Source organism: Anabrus simplex, chromosome 1, assembly GCF_040414725.1.
Source record: "Anabrus simplex isolate iqAnaSimp1 chromosome 1, ASM4041472v1, whole genome shotgun sequence".
Taxonomy (NCBI): domain Eukaryota; kingdom Metazoa; phylum Arthropoda; class Insecta; order Orthoptera; family Tettigoniidae; genus Anabrus; species Anabrus simplex.
The window spans coordinates 1,404,577,873-1,404,595,600 of record NC_090265.1 but is presented as its reverse complement, the minus strand read 5'-3'; the positions used below and the strand labels follow the sequence as shown (position 1 = coordinate 1,404,595,600).

Genomic DNA, 17,728 nt, shown 5'->3' with positions numbered 1-17,728 from the left:
TTAAAATGCTTTTAAAACATAAAAATAAGAGCTTCTGATACAAATTTAAGTTACAAACCTGTTTCCTTAGTTGATGCACTTCTTGCTGAGCTCGTTCCCTCTCTTCATTTTCTGTAGCCAGTTTTGCCAGAAGTTCTTTTTCTTCATTCTGCTTCTGTGCATTGCTAGATTGTGATCGTTGTAGATCATCTTGGAGTGTTTGGATCTGGTGCCCAGCTTGCAATTGTTGTTTTTCGAGTTCACGTACTTGACCCTGAAGCCTGGCTCGCTCCATATCCAGACTAGTTTTATTGTCTTCAAGAGCTAGAATTTAGAAGTTTTGAAATATTAATGCTTTTTGAAGGTTTTAAAATGTTTTTTTAAAGTTTTAATACAATGTAGTTCTTCCTGTATTTTAAACTATCATCATAAAACAATTCCTCTTACTACTGAGAAGAACTGGTTTTGCAGTAAATTAGATAGGCTAAATTACTAATTAGTAACTGTCAGATGAAATGAAAAATGAGTACTGTATAGAAGAAAATTTCCTGACTTGTACACTGTGGTCCAATAAGGTTCTTAGCTCAAAATGTTTCACCAAAGACTGTGTCAGGTATTTTCAAGGATCCGATCTCCTAAGGTCAGTAGTGGAATGAAGCTGTGGCTGTGTGCTCCCACTATTTATGATGGTGGTAAGGTGTTCTCTGCTAGACTTCAGCTGTTCTGATGGGTTTGGTACTGGTCAGTCTACTGTGATGATTAGTGATCACTGGTTGGTTGACCTTTCCCCTAGCTGTTCCCTGCTCCTGTGTCTGCTTGGCTTGTTTACTTTTATAGTTTTGATATGGGTATCAAGGCTCTATACCTGCAAGGTTCCTTCTTTCCTGTTGAAACTGTTGATATATTTTAAATTTCTACAGCTTTCCAAACATGGCTTTTTTAAATATACTTTTCGAGAGAGCAGACCCTTGAAAATGCTGAGTGAAGTTCTCTGTGAAATATTTGGTGTTAGGAACCAACTGAGGAGTTGCCAGCAAGAACCCCACTAGTCAGAAAATCACAATTGTGAGAAAACGAGAAAAAATGCATATTTTCGTCCCATAAATTGCTAATTTTTTAAAATTTTGTCTAAATACTCTGTAGGCATCAGGGATGTTATCAGAACTCATTGAGTGATACCAAATTATAATCTCTGGGCATGAAGAAGGAAAATGGATTGGACTAGTGGGTTTTTTGCAGAATTCAATACAACACAACTAAGATAATGCCTAATAATAATATTATATTAATATACCATATAAATATAAATGATTATTTATTAAATAAAGAGGAGGAAAATGTGATATACAGCATACAATGACAACTCAAAACATTCATCTTCACATCTACCACTATTGTCGTCATTGTCTGCTTCATAGCCACAACTGGTTGTAGGTACATCCACTGATGCAGCTGTGCCAAAGAGGCTTGAGTAGTACTCTTTGCTTGCAGGATGTGCGAGGTATTCAGCAAGTTTTAATATGTCCTTAGCCTTCACAGGTTTCACTGCAGGAGGGGATGGGAAAGCTCCTGGTAAGTTGATTGTGTCAAGAGTTTTGAACTTCGGATCTGTGATGATGTGAAGTCACACCACATAAATCGAACACACTGAAACCGGAATGCCGGCTTTGATTTTTTACAAAACAAACTGTCAGTTGCTTTTTTTAAAATCCTTGAAATCATGGTGGGTGAATATCTCCAAATCGAATGGAGATGAACGCGTTCGGGCCTTCAGAATCCTTTCATCCCAATCTTCAGGAAGTTCGGCGATGGTAGCCTTCCTGTGTTGAGCAGAAATAAGTGAAAAGTACTGGTTGTCTGGTAGGTAGCTATGACCACGAATGGGAAAAAAGTATGTAACCCGTTTAAAAAGTTCGAGAATGTGCACTACACAGAAGAGGAAGTGAAGCATTGTATTATTTTTGTTTTGCCCAGGGCAGCTGTCACGTATTAAAACCAGCTCATCCGTTAACTCGGAGTGTGGGATGCTATTTATGAAATGTAGCAGCATTGAGATAAAACTCATTGGACCATTTGTGTCCATATTAACGTAAAACCTTGGAGAACAGGAGAACAGGAACGTGAGCAGTTGTAAACAAAAGTGTAGCTTATCAGTGGTTTATCGGGAGTTGAGCAGAGCGCTCTCGCAGCACCTGCCTAAAGCACCACTGACTAGTGGTGTTCTCAGTAGCAACAGTCCAGATTTGTGAGGTTTTTGCCGAATCGCCGTATGTTTTGAGGCTAATACAGTACGACTTGAGGTGTTTTTGACAGAATCGGTTGTGTAATCACGTGCGTAATGCTAAACACTACAAGATGGCGCCTATAACTTGTTTGATGATAAAAATGTTGATTCCCATAGGGAATCTGAAATATTTGTTCCGAATGAGTAAATTTATAATACCAGCCTAGCACATGGGGGCGAAACGCTGGCAACCAGGAATGAGTTGGCTGGAAAATTGATAATGTCCAATAACGGACCATTTATACTGGTATTATAAATTTACTCATTCGGAAGATAGGAAACTCATTCGGGACAAATATTTCAGATTCTCTATGGGAATCAACATCTATATCATCTGATGGCCAAGCAGGCATCAATTTTTGGTAATGAGACAAAGTCTCTCATAGTGCATTGGCACTGCCGGTGGCTACAATTAGCCTACACAGTGGCGTCCACGGTATGCACCAGCCATGCGTCTTGGTAGATGTGCTAGGTACCAACTGATGAGCCCAGCCTAGCACACGGGAGCAAAACGCTGGCAACTAGGAATGAGTTGGCTGGAAAATTTATAATGTCCAATAACGGACCATTTATATTGGTATTATAACTCGTTTTTCGATTTTTTTGACTAGTGGGGTTCTTACAAGTAACTAATCTCATTTTGTTCCGTATTGAAGATACAATAAGTAAAATTCTTTCCTGAATAAAATTACTGTGTCCACCTATTCAATACAATTATATTTTGTAGTGATTAAATTCTACATGAAATATAAACACTAGTTAGGGACATGTTTTGCCCTAGTTTTGGGCATCTTCAGCCTAATACTAATCTTAAGTTCAAGTCTTAAATTAATATCAAATACTAAACACAATGGTCTTAAGCTTATTACATATTTACATAGTTTACAATATGTACATTAACTAAATGCCAGAATTTGTGAACAAGGAAGCAATAAAATATTTTACTTTACAATGAATAGAAAACGTTTGAGACGTCTGGATGAAAGTTTATGCAAATGTGTACGTATTGGCTAGAGATTGATCACAGCATGAACTGGAGTATCTCCAACTGTTTGACTAGAGATTGATCACAGCGTGAATTGGGGCTTCTCCACTTTATGGATGAACATTAGGTTGAAGTTTTTACAGCTGGTTCGTTCAAAGGTGGTTATGGTCATTATTAATTTGCATGTGTACGTATTGGCTAGAGATTGATCACAGCATGAATTGGAGTATCTCCAACTGTTTGACTAGAGATTGATCACAGTTATATTGTTGCAAAAACGGAACCGTGGTTAAAGTTGATCGTGTTGGATTTGAATATTCCTTTAGAAAGAAGCATGGTTGGATGGTAATGTTTAATAGGTTAAAGCATCTATGTTGGAAATATATTGTTGGTATTGCTCATTGGTGCTCATCTGATAATTTTTTTTTGAATATTGTGCCATTCTTGTCGATTAATGTTCCCATTGGTGCATTGTTCAACCTTGGGAGGTATTATGAGATCTCTGTAACTGAATAAAAGAAAAAAGGAATTTAGAATGTGAATGTAGAGCCCAATAAAATCATAATTGTAAAGTGAAAGTGTTTACCGCATAAAAGTGGACGACCGGGTGAGTTGGCCGTGCGCGTAGAGGCGCGCGGCTGTGAGCTTGCATCCGGGAGATAGTAGGTTCGAATCCCACTATCGGCAGCCCTGAAGATGGTTTTCCGTGGTTTCCCATTTTCACACCAGGCAAATGCTGGGGCTGTACCTTAATTAAGGCCACGGCCGCTTCCTTCCAACTCCTAGGCCTTTCCTATCCCATCGTCGCCATAAGACCTATCTGTGTCGGTGCGACGTAAAGCCCCTAGCAAAAAAAAAAAAAAAAAGTGGACGAACTTACTTATCTTGTCGATGTTAGCTGGAACCGCCTGTTCTGGTTGCGTCTGAACGACTAACCTTACTACTCCTTGTGAAGTATTGATGCGGTAACGGAGGGGTGGAGCGTAGAGGGGAAGGGGGAGTGAGTTTCAATTTGTGCGTCTGTGTTGTTGCTTGAGAGGAGTTACTCGAATTGGATTGGGCGGGCCCAGCATTAGGCGTGGCAATTGGAGCGCATGTGTGCTGTGATTTAAACAAACTGGGGACTTTATTCTGATTTACGACCTGGATTAACCTCGGAGTTGCCTCATATAACGGATTTTTGTTGTCAATAATGTCGTTAAAATTATTATTTTTGTTATAAGTTTGTTCCAAATAAATGTACAAGTTTTCCATCTCGTTCAATAACTTCCCTTTACCTAGGCTTCTAACGATCGTCAAATCTTTCTCAATTGAGGTGAATTTATGGCCAATTTCACTCATATGCTGGCTCATGGCCGAATACTTGTTATGTTTGGAAGCATTGTAATGTTCCAGATATGAGGACGGTTTGAAAAGTTCTCGGAATCACCGCTAGATGTCAGTGCAGAGCAACGAGTTTCCCGCGCAATAATCACACATCCTTTGTGAGTGAACACGTGGCGCGTCAGTGCTCTAGCTGCAGGAGTGTGGTAGTGACGACTCTTTGTTGTTGTTCCTGCACAGTGATTTGTGACAATGGAAAAAAACTGAGATTCGAGCAGAGATTAAATACTTTGTAAAGAAAGGTATGAAAGCAAAGGAAATTCATGCCAACTTTCAGAACACACTGGGGGACTCGGCTCCTTCATTTTCAACTGTTGCCAAGTGGACCAGCGAGTTTAAATTTGGTCGGGAGAGCTTGGATGATGATCCGCATAGTGGACGGCCAAAAAGTGTTACGACCCCAGAATTTATCGCAAAAGTGCATAAAATGGTCAGCGAGGATCGTCGACTGAAAGTGCGGGAGATTGCTGAAGCTGTAGGGATGTCTTCTGAACGGGTATATTATATTTTAACCGAAGAATTGGGTATGAAAAAATTATCCGCAAAATGGGTGCCGCGGCTCTTGACATTAGACAATAAACGCACCAGAACAAAGTCTGGCCTGTTTTCAGTGCAACCAACAAGATTTTTTGCACCGGTTTGTGACTACAGATGAAACTTGGGTCCACTACTATACCCCAGAGACAAAACAGCAGTCAAAGCAGTGGAAACATGCTGATTCACCACCACCAAAGAAAGCAAAGGCAGTGCATTCGGCCGGAAAGGTCATGGTCTCAGTTTTCTGGGATGCAAAAGGCATTCTGCTGATAGATTATCTTCCTACTGGCCAAACAATTACGGGGCAATACTATGCAAACCTCCTAGACCAACTACAGGAAAAGATACGCGAAACAAGGCCTGGTTTGGCAAGGAAAGTGTCACCTTTCATCAGGACAACGCTCTGCCGCACACAAGTGTTATTGCCATGGCAAAACTTCATGAACTAAGGTACGAATTGTTGCCACATCCACCTTATTCACCTGATTTGGCACCATCAGACTTTCATCTATTCCCCAAGCTGAAAATTTTCCTCGGTGGACGGAGATTTTCTACAAGGGAAGAACTGACAGCCGAATTGGAGAGGTATTTTGCAGGCCTGGAGGAATCTCATTTTCAAGATGGGATCAAGGCAATGGAACATTGCTGGACCAAATGCATTAGTCTACAGGGAGACTATGTTGAAAAATAAAAGCAGTTCCACCGAGGTAAGATACTTAATTCTAGTACATTCCGAGAACTTTTCAAACCACCTACGTACCTTGTGTGAAAGCTCCTCCCTGTTTGTCCAAAATATGTGAACTCACATTGTGCACATTTTAATCTATAAACACCAGACCCTGAGTAAACGTTGTTATTATTATTGACTCTACTGTGGTTGAGAAATATGTTCTGGTTATTATTAATTGTCCTGAAGGCTATGTTGACGTTGTGTTTTTTTAAAACATTAGTGATCTGATGGATAGCCGGGCTATTATACGTAAATGTGGCGTAGCTGTTTTTCTTTGATTTCTCTGGGATTAGGTTGGAAGATAGCCTAGTTTTGATCTTATTAATTAACCGATTGATTAAATTTATTTTAAAGCCATTGAACTGAGCTAACTGCCTTATGTAATTTAGCTCTACTTCCAAACTTTTTGGCGAAAGAAGAATTTTTAGTGCCCTATATATTAGACTATGATGTTATCCAAGCATGTGACCATTAAATCTAAAAAATTTAAAGAATTATTGACCTCATCTTCTTTGGAAATTTGATGTTAGGATCTATTTTGTTTAGCGAGACTAATATATCGTAACTGTCAGTAATGTCCTTATTGATGATCACGAAAGCACTGTCAACAAATCTTAGCCACAAACAAATGCCCTTTATTTGTGATATAATTTTAGTATGTTCTACAGAGTCCAAGTAAATATCTGCTAGAATGCCAGAATGAGGGTCTCCCATAGCCAGGCCTTTCTGTTGATGGTATTTACCATTAAAGGAGAAGTAATTATTGTTTAGAACAAAATTCAATATCTTCATAAATTCTTCAATTTCCATTTTACTAAGGCCGCTGTGTTTATTGATGTTGTCATGGATAATTTTTATGGTTTCTTTAGTAGGAATGCTTGGAAAAATGTTTGTGACATCGAAAGAACATAAAATATGGTTGGGTTGCAGTTCAAATTTCTTCAATATTTTGCAGAAATTAATTGAATTTCTTAAGGGGGATTTATTGTAGAAAACATAATGTTTTCTTAAAAACCTATGAATGAACTTCGACACTTTATAGGTAGGGCTATTCCTATAATTTATAATGGGACGCATCGGGGTGTCCTTATGAATCTTCGGCAAAGCTCTGGCAGTAGGAATATTGGGGTTCATGTTGAAAAGTTTTTGTTGCTCTTGTTCGTTGAAAAAAAAATTAGAATTTTTTATTAAAGTTTTTAAATTGCGCTGAATTCTTATAGTGGGATCTTTGTCAACTATCAAATAACTTGTATCATTAAAAAATTCTTCTGTTTTTTGAGTGTAAAAGTGTTTGTCTAAGAGGACCGCAGAACCTCCTTTGTCTGCCTTTGTAACAATAATGTTATTGTCGTTTAGTTTTGTTTTTAATTTCTGAATTTGTTTTCATCATCATCATCATCATCATCCTAAACCATCTCCAGTTTCCCGGGTGTGGTATATGAGCCTCCTCCATCTCATCCTGTCCTTGTACCATTCTTCCTCCACCAACTTGTCCCAATCATGACCTCTCAGCATTACATCGCTCTTAACTAAATCTATCCATTTCCTTCGTGGCCTTCCCACGGGTCGTCTTCCTTCTACCTTTCTGTCAAATTCCTTCCTTGCAGTTCTGTTTACTGGCATCCTCTTCATGTGACCAAACCACTTCAGTCTTGATATCTGAATCTTATTTAGGAGAGAATCATCTATTCCTACTTCTCTAATTTTCTCATTCCTAATCTTGTCTTTCCTGGTTTTCTGGATCATAGTGCGTAGGAATTTCATTTCAGCTGCCTGAAGTTTGGAATTATCTCTATTGGTCAGTGTTGTGGTTTCGAGACTGTATGTAAGAATTGGTGTATAATAGGACTTGTACAATGTCATTTTTGTTTTCATGGGTATTTGCTCATCCCACAGCAGGTGTCTTACCTGGTGGTAGAATTGTGTTGCCTTATTGATTCGATTGTTCACCTCATGTTTTGCTAGGTTATCATTTGATATAATGCTACCCAAGTATTTGAAAACTGGAACGCTGTCCAGTTGAGCTTCATTTAACATGACTATTGGTTCTGCTCCTTCCCCATACACTTTCATCACCACCGTCTTGGTCTTGCTGATGTTTAAACCATATTTCTTAAACTCCTCATTCCAGCTTTGTATTCTCTCTCCCAATTCATCTTCTGAGTCACTCCAGATCGCAACATCATCTGCAAATGTGAAGGCTTTGATATCTCCATGTTCTTTCCTTTTAATAGATTTCATTACTACATCCATTACAATAATAAATAGAAGTGGTGACAATGAGCTGCCCTGCTGCACTCCTCTCTTTGTTTCAAACCAGTCCGACAAACCACCTCCTACTTGAATACAGCTTCTGTTCCCACTATACAACATTTTCACTTTGTCTATGAGGCTGTCTCGCACTTGAAGTTCTTTCATGCATTGCCAAATTCTTTCCCTTGGTACACTATCGTATGCTTTCTCAATGTCCAAAAATATTAGGAATAAAGGCTTGTTCTTCTCCCAGTATTTTTCCATTAGCATCCTAATTGCAAATATAAGGTCTGTAGTTGACCTTCCTGGTCTGAAACCATACTGCTCTTCTTCCAAAATTGGTTCAACAATATCTCTGATTCTGGTCTCTATTATTTTTTCCAATATTTTCAGGACATGAGACAGTTGTGTGAAATCAAAATTAACATTTATCTCTTCAGCCAGTTTAGGTAATTTCATTTTTACTTCAAATCTAACATCGTTTTGAATCTCAATGGGGAGTTTCGAAATACTGGATTCTACCTCTGCGACTATATTAATGATATCTGTCGTTTTATTTTGGTTAAGCCAATTATACTTTTAGGCCCTTATTCAATATCCCAATCTCTTCCTCAGATTCAAGAAAGAATTTTACTTAGTGGGGTTCTTGCTGGCAACCCCTCAATTATATAATGGCCTACAGTCTAAGAAAATATTTTTCTTTTCTTTAGTCATTGTGAAGCTGGATATGAAAGCCTAAATTAAAATGGAACAAATGTGCTTCAAATATCCCCATTGCATAATTAGCACAGATTTGATTACTATTACTGATATGGTTACTATTACTGATTTGATTACTATTACCTGATTATCTATTTCTTTAGAGAAGCTATCAAAGGCATTTATGCTGACAATTAGTCTGCAGTGAGAACTCATGATAAAATGAGTTCTTGGTTCAAGGTATTTACAGGAGTTAGATGAGGCTGTAATCTTTCACATTTCTCAGTTTACATGGATCATCTACTGAAAGGTATAAAGCGACAGAGAGGGATTCAGTTAGGTGGAAATGTAGTAAGCAGTTTGGCCTACCCTGACGACTTGTTCTTAATGGCAGACTGAGATGAAAGTCTGCAATCTAGTATCTTGGAACTTGAAAACTGGTGCAGTGAGTATGATATGAAAATTAACATTCTCAAGACTGAAGTGATATCAGTAGGGAAGAAATCAAAGAGAAATGAATGTCAAGTTGGGAATACAAAACTGGCATACAAGTTGCTTTACGTTGCACCGGCACAGATAGGTCTTATGACAACGATGGGATAAGAAAGGGCTAGGAGTGGGAAGGAAGCGGCTGTGGCCTTACTTAAGGTACAGCCCCAGGCAACCAGCATTTGCCTGGTGTGAAAATGGGAAAACAAAGGAAAACCATCTTCAGGGTTGCCGACAGTGGGGTTCAAACCCACTATCTCCCGAATACGAGCTCACAGCTGCGCGCCCCTAAACCCATGGCCAACTCACTCAGTCAAGATGTTATTGACACCTTAAATGACATTTCGGACCATGAATCGGAGGGTGAGCCTTTGAACGTTACATCTGATGGAGAAATATGTTGCCACAGACACTAAAATTTTATATTCAGATGGTATGACCTGGGTAGTTGGTGTAGTGAATGATGTCACAGTTGGTAGACATGCACACTATGTGTTGAGGAATAACCATGGCCCCACTCCACATGTAAAACACTATGTGAATGAGGCTTGCATCAGTGCTTGGCGACTGATGATCACCGACAAAATGCTGAAACGTATTGTGGCGCGAACTGAAACAGAGGCTTTGAAAATTGAAGAACTGGAAGCATTATTAGTACACTGTACATCCGTGGGGCCATAGGAGCGAAGAGCTTAGAAATAGATTGGCTAAAGACAGTGAAGAGGGGTGTTCCTTTTGTACAGGTGATGATGGCATGTGACAGATTCAGGGAAATAATGCGATTTTTGAGATTTGATGTTGAATGTACAAGATCTAAAAGGACAAAATAAGTTTTATTTGCCATAATTTCATTACAAATACACAATGTAGCTACATACCAGTGCTATATATGACTATAGATGAGCAGCTCTATCCTTCTAAATGTCTGCGACAGATTTATACAGTTTGTGGCTTTAAAACTAGAGAAATACAGACAGAAATGTGTTGGAGTATGTAGAGAATGCTTTCCATTATCTTGGAAGAGATAACACTAAACCCAACAGTGAGTAACTTGGTGACTTTGCTATAAGGAAACATACAGGGCCTTACATGTACAAAGGAAGAAATATCACATGTGACAGTTTCTTTACCTCCTTGTCTCTAGCTTGAAACCTTGAAACCAATTCAACTACCCTTATAGGTACTATGAACAGAGCTTGTTCGGAAGTACCGGTCTTTGTCAAAAAGAGGCAAAGGGAAAGTTGTATACCACAGCAAGAAGACCAATGATTCTACACTAACAATCTATGAACAAAAATGTTCTTGTTTGAGTTTTTCTCTGATTCCACTTCTTTATACAAATCATTGATATATATTAGAAAACATAAAGGTCCAATAATATTGCCTTGAGGAATTCCCCTCTTAATTATTACAGAGACAGATAAAGCTTCGCCTACTCTAATTCTCTGAGTGCAAACTGTTCTTGCATCCAGATGTTCAAATTTAGGGTAGTGAAAAGAGAGACATGGTAACTTTTTATAATGGATCTAACTATGGAGATGATGTGGTTGATCAAAAGTCCTGTAAGTACTCAGCGAAAGCACCGCCCAGGCAATGGGTAGTTCACACTTTCCCATTGGATTTGGCAGGAATGAATTTGTGGGTGGTGTATAATGCACTAAAAGAAACTGAAGTGAAGCACAGAGAATTAATTCTGCAGCTGGGAGAGGAACTAGCTGAAACTTATGCAGCAGGCAGGGCAGTAAACATGAGCTGAAGTGCCTGAACAAATATTCTGATAGACAAGAGATGCTTACTCATTTTCATGTAAAGACTAACTGCACTGGAAAAAAGTCAATTGTGAAGTGTCATGTCTGCGGAAAACTGTTTGTAGCAAATGTACAGCCAAAGACTACTACATAGGCTCCTCATGACAGTGTTAATATAAGGAAAGATCTTCACTGAGGTAATCACATAAATATGATTGTAAATATAGGGTACAGATCTCTGCACATGGTTATGAGGGTATTTAGGGGTTGTAGTTAGGATGTAAAGGAGAGGGCCTCAACTAGAGTACCGGTATGGTTCCAGTGTATGTGACCCTCACCAGGATTACTTGATTCAAGAACTGGAAAAAATCCAAAGAAAAGGAGCTCGATTTGTTCTGGGTGATTTCCGACAAAAGAGTAGTGTTACAAAAATGTTGCAAAGTTTGGATTGGGAGGACTTGGGAGAAAGGAGACGAGCTGCTCGACTAAGTGGTATGTTACAAGTAACAACTCTCATTATTGTTCCGTACTGAAGATGACGTTAGGCATAGAATTTCAAGGATAATTTAATAAAAACCACCTATTCAACACTTTCCACGTATAATGTGGTTTGAATCTACATGAATTTATGTAGACTTATCAGGTCAGGTACATGTTTCACCCATTATTTTGGGCATCATCAGCTTGTACACAACCTCTAGGTCAAGGTCTGGGACCTTTTTAACCAATATATACAAACCAATATATACAAACATTAGTAATCTCTTAAGACTAACATGCCAGGATTATAATTTAAAAAATGTGAACTAAACATAACTGTGGGTAACATAAGTTTTGTAACATAAGGTTTGTATAACTTTAATAGTGTGATTTAGGTGGTTTAGAAATACCATATTTACGCGAATAATCCCCGCCACTGAATAATCCCTGAACCCTAACTTTAGGAAGGCTGATTTTGAAAAAATAATGCCAACATTGACTCAAATAAAACCCGCATCCCAATTTCATGCCTCAAACCTTTTTTAAAAACATGCGGGTATTATTCGCGTAAATATGGTATTTTTTATACCACATTCATCCCTGATTCACCTGGTGACTTAGCTGTTTACTTCGCACGCATATATGATGGGACAAGAAAAATCTTAATTGGAGCTAAGATGGGATCGTCACCTCCCACTTGGAAGGTTGGTGCGGAGTGAACCATCCAGTGATGAACGAGAGTACCACTTACGATTGACCAATGTTAAAGCATTCTTAAATTCAAACATTCACCGGGCGAGTTGGCCGTGCGCGTAGAGGCGCGCGGCTGTGAGCTTGCATCCGGGAGATAGTAGGTTCGAATCCCACTATCGGCAGCCCTGAAAATGGTTTTCCGTGGTTTCCCATTTTCACACCAGGCAAATGCTGGGGCTGTACCTTAATTAAGGCCACGGCCGCTTCCTTCCAACTCCTAGGCCTTTCCTCTCCCATCGTCGCCATAAGACCTATCTGTGTCGGTGCGACGTAAAGCCCATAGCAAAAAAAAAAAAAAAAAAAAATTCAAACATTCATTATTAATATTATTATTATTCATTATATCCTCCCCTGCGAACCATGTGACCTTGACGTGGTGGGGAGGCTCGCGCGTTCCAATGATGCAGGTAGCCGAGCCGCAGGTGCAACCATGTCGGATGGGTATCTGTTGAGAGACCAGACTAAGGAATGGTTCATCGAAAGGGGGGGTAGCAGCCTTTCGGAAGTTGCAAGGGCGGCAGTCTAGATGATTGACTGATATGGCCTTGTAATAATACTCAAGATGGCTTAGCTGTGTTGATACTGCTATGCAGCTGAAAGCAATGGGAAAATAGAGCCGTACCTAACTCCCAAGGTTATGCAGCTCACTCTGTATGAATGATGTACTGATGATGGCTTCCTCCCAGGTAAAATATTCCGGAGGTAAAATAGTCCTCCTTTAGATCTCCAGGTGGGGATTATACGAGAGGGGGCAATCATCAGGAAGATGGATACCGACATTCTGCGAGTCGGAGCATGGAATGTTAGAAGTTTGAATCGTTGTGGTAGATTAGAGAATTTGAAAAGGGAGATGGATAGACTAAAGTGATGTAGTTGGTATAAGCGAAGTACGTTGGCGGGAAGAACAGGAATTTTGATCAGGCGACTACTGAATTATCAACACAAAATCAAACAGGGGAAATGCAGGAGTTAGTTTAATAATGAATAAGAAAATAGGGCAGGGTAAGCTACTATGACCAGCATAGTGAAAGAATTATTGTCGTCAAGATAGACATCAAACCAATGCCCACCACAATAGTGCAGGTCTATATGACTACTAGCTCAGCGGATGATGAGGAAGTCGAAAGAATATATGAAGTGATAGAAGATGTAATACAATATGTAAAAGGTGACAAGAATCTAATTGTGATGGGAGACTGGAATGCAGTGGTAGGCTAAGGAAAAGAAGGTAATACAGTAGGAGAATTCGGATTGGGACAAAGGAACGAAAGAGGAAGTTGGCTGGTTGAATTCTGCACTGATCATAATTTAGTCCTTGCCAATAGTTGGTTCAAACACCACAAACGATGGCTGTATATGTGGACGAGACCTGGAGACACTGGAAGGTATCAAATAGACTTCATTAAGTCAGAAACCAGGTGTTGGATTACAAACCTTTCCCAAGAGCAGACGTGGACTCTGACCACAACTTGTTGGTCATGAAATGCCATCTGAAGCTGAAGAAATTGAAGAAAGGAAAGAATGCAAAAAGATAGGATCTAGACAAGTTGAAAGAAAAGAGTGTGAGGGATTGTTTCAAGGAACTTTTTTTTTGCTAGTTGTTTTACATTGCACCGACACAGATAGGTCTTACGGCGACGATGGGACAGGAAAGGGCTAGGAGTGGGAAGGAAGCGGCCGTGGCCTTAACTAAGGTACAGCCCCAGCATTTGCCTGGTGTGAAATGGGAAACCACGGAAAACCATTTTCAGGGCTGCCGACCGTGGGGTTCGAACCTACTATCTTCCGAATACTGGATACCGGCCGTACTTAAGCCACTGCAGCTATCGAGCTTGGTGTTTCAAGGAACATATTGCACAAGGACTAAATGAAAAGGCTGAACACAATAGAGGAAGAGTGGATAGTCATGAAAAATGAAGTCAGTAGGTCTGCTGAAGAAATGTTAGGAAGGAAGAAAAGATCAACTAAGAATCAGTGGATAACTCAGGAGATACTACACCTGATTGATGAATGACGGAAATACAAGAATGCTAGAAATGAAGAGGGCAGAAAAGAATACAGGCGATTAAAGAATGAAGTGGATAGAAAGTCCAAGGTAGCTAAGGAAGAATGGCTGAAGGAAAAGTGCAAGGATATCGAAGGTTGTATGGTTCTAGGAAAGGTAGATGCTGCATACAGGAAAATCAAGGAAACCGTTGGAGAAAGGAAATCTAGGTGTATGAATATTAAGAGCTCAGATGGAAAGTCACTTCTGGGGAAAGAAGACAAAGCAGAAAGATGGCATGAACATGTCCAACAGTTGTATCAAGATAAAGAAGTAGATAATTTGGTTCTGGAACAAGAAGAGGCTGTTGATTCCGATGAAATGGGAGATCCAATTTTGAGGTCAGAGTTTGACAGAGCTGTGAGCGATCTAAATAGGAACAAGGCACCTGGAATTGATGACATTCCCTTTGAATTACTGACTGCCTTAGGAGAAACCAGCATGACAAGGTTATTCCATTTAGTGTGTAAGATGTATGAGACAGGAGAAGTCCCATCCAATTTTCGTCAGAATGTTGTTATACCTATTCCCAAGAAAGCCAGTGTTGACAGGTGTGAAAACTACCGCACCATCAGTTTAGTATCTCATGCCTGTAAAATTGTAACACGTATTATTTACAGAAGAATGGAAAAACAAGTTGAAGCTGAGCTGGGAGGAGATCAATTTGGCTTCAGAAGAAATGTAGGAACATGTGAAGCAATCCTGACTTTACGTCTGATCTTAGAGGATCGAATCAAGAAGGATGAGCCCATGTACATGGCATTCATCGATCTATGAAAGGCATTCGATAATGTTGATTGGACCAAGCTATTTAAGATTCTGAAGGTGATTGGGATCAGATACCGGAAAAAAGAAAAAAGCAGTCTGCAGTAATAAGAATCGAGGACTTTGAAAAAGAAGCAACAATCCAGAAAGGAGTGGGGCAAGGCTGCAGTTTGTCGCCCCTCCTTTTCAATGTCTACATAGAACAGGCAGTAAAAGAAATCAAAAAGGAATTTGGAAAGGGAATCACAATCCAAGGAGAGGAAATCAAAACCTTGCGATTTGCCGATGATATTGTTATTTTATCTGAGACTGCAGAAGATCTTGAGAAGCTGTTGAATGGTATGGACAAAGTCTTGGGTAAGGAGTACAAGATGAAAATAAATAAGTCCAAAACAAAATTAATGGAGTGCAGTCGAACAAAGGCAGGTGATGCAGGTGATGCAGGTAATACTAAATTAGGAAGTGAAGTCTTAAAGGAAGTAAATGAATATTCTTACTTGGGTAGTAAAATAACTAACGATGGCAGAAGTAAGGAGGATATAAAATACAGATTAGCACCAGCAAGGAAGAGCTTTCTTAAAGAAAGAAATTTGCTCACTTCAAACATTAATATAGGAATTAGAAAGATGTTTTTGAAGACTTTCGTATGGAGCGTGGCATTGTATGGAAGTGAAACATGGACGATAACTAGCTCAGAAAGAAAGAGAATAGAAGCTTTTGAAATGTGGTGTTACAGAAGAATGCTGAAGGTGAGATGGATAGATCGGATCACGAATGAAGAGATACTGAATCGAATTGGCGAGAGGAGATCGATTTGGCTAAATTTGACGAGAAGAAGAGATGAATGGTAGGACACATCTTAAGACACCCAGGACTTGTTCAGTTGGTTTTTGAAGGAAGTGATTGTTAAGAAGGAAGTTGATTGGTAAGAACGGTAGGGGTAGACCAAGGTATGAATATGACAGGCAGATTAGAGGAGATGTAGGATGCAATAGTTACGTAGAAATGAAAAGGTTAGCACAGGGTAGGGTGGCATGGATGGCTGCATCAAACTGGTCTATGGACTGATGACTCAAACAACATATTCATTATTATCATCCTGGAAAAGGTAATAAGAGTATGGGAAAAAAGACTTTAAGAAGAGGGGACTCCATCACGAGATAAGACTAGGTTCAAAGCAAAAAAGGGTTTGTAAACTGTTTGGCCTTTGCTGATGATATAGCAATCCTCTCTGGAAGTACAGAGACTGCTTTAGAGCAAATCAACGTCCTGAAAGAAATAGCAGGAAAAGTTGGACTTAAGATATCTTTTGGGAAGACTAAATTCATGTTAAATATTAGGGATTCACCCAAAGCGCTAAAAACAGAGTACAGGAAAATCAACAAGGTGAATGAATTTAAATACATAGCTGAAATAATTCAGGTTAATGGACTCGATAAGGAAGCAAACAGATCAAGAGCAAGAAAACTGGAACTAGCATACCAACTCACTAAAGATATCTACAATAAGAAGAATCTCTCAAGGTAAACTAAAATTAAACACTACAACACAGTAATCAAACCAGAGAGTCTGTATGCCACAGAATGCATGTTCTCTATGAAAACTGGTAAAATAGAAGAGATTGAGAAAATAGAAAGAAAAATATTGAGGAAAATATGAGGACCATTGAAAACGAAGGCATCACACCCGGGAAACTGGAGTTGGGAAATGATGATGATGATGATGATGATGATGATGAAAATGAAGAAAGAAGAGTTTAGACATAGGAGAAATAAAGATCTATACAAGGATGAAGAAAATGAAAGGCTGTTAGACACGTTCAGAAAGAGGAGAATTAAATTTTTTGGTCACGTAATGAGGATGGATAACAGTAGATTGACAAAACAAGCGTTTAACCATATTTACAAGAGCAAGAATGGTAACCAGTGGATCCAAGGAGTAAAAAAAGATATGACATCGATTGGAATAACAGATGATGTAATACAAGGCAGAACAACTTTCAGAAGATTGATACAAAATTTGAAGGGTTTCCAGGAGAAGGAAAAGAGGAAAGGTAATAATAACATCTGGACACAAGAGAGGAGGAAACAGCAAAGTGAAAGGATGAAGAACTATTGGAAGTTAAGAAAAGAAGGATTAAGTTTAATGCACAGGGTTACTTTCTGTGGTCCTTAGATGGCCAAAATCAAAGAAAGAAGAAGAGAAGTCTTGCTCGTGAACAGAGGAGATTTTCTTCTGAAGATGCGGAGCAAAGTTCTCTGCGAACTGAAAAGAAAACCATCTTCAGGGCTGCCGACAGTGGGGTTCGAACCCACTATCTCTCGAATACTGGATACTGACTGCACTTAAGCGATTGCAGCTATCGCACTTGGTCGAAAGCTTACTACTATCACGTCTACAATTATGGGCCGTGGAAGCATAAATCTTATCAGTCTGATACCTGTCCAATCAATAACACAATAACATTTAAGAGAGATTCAGAATAAGAGCCAGGAGATGGTAGTTTTTCCCACATCTAACAGATTCCTCCACAACAAAAATCTCTTGTCATGGTGGTTACCAACGTATAAGCTAAATCAAACATAGTAAAGTAACATAT

General features: G+C 39.2%; 1 protein-coding gene across 1 annotated transcript in view; it reads right to left on the bottom strand.

Moving 5' to 3' along the window:
* Positions 1-17,728, bottom strand: part of Root (ciliary rootlet coiled-coil, rootletin) — a 461,920-nt gene that overhangs the window by 148,869 nt on the left and 295,323 nt on the right. Inside the window, exon 21 of the mRNA XM_067137854.2 lies at positions 59-303. Within this exon, the coding sequence (XP_066993955.2) occupies positions 59-303 (245 nt within the window). The remainder of the gene's footprint in view (positions 1-58; positions 304-17,728) is intronic.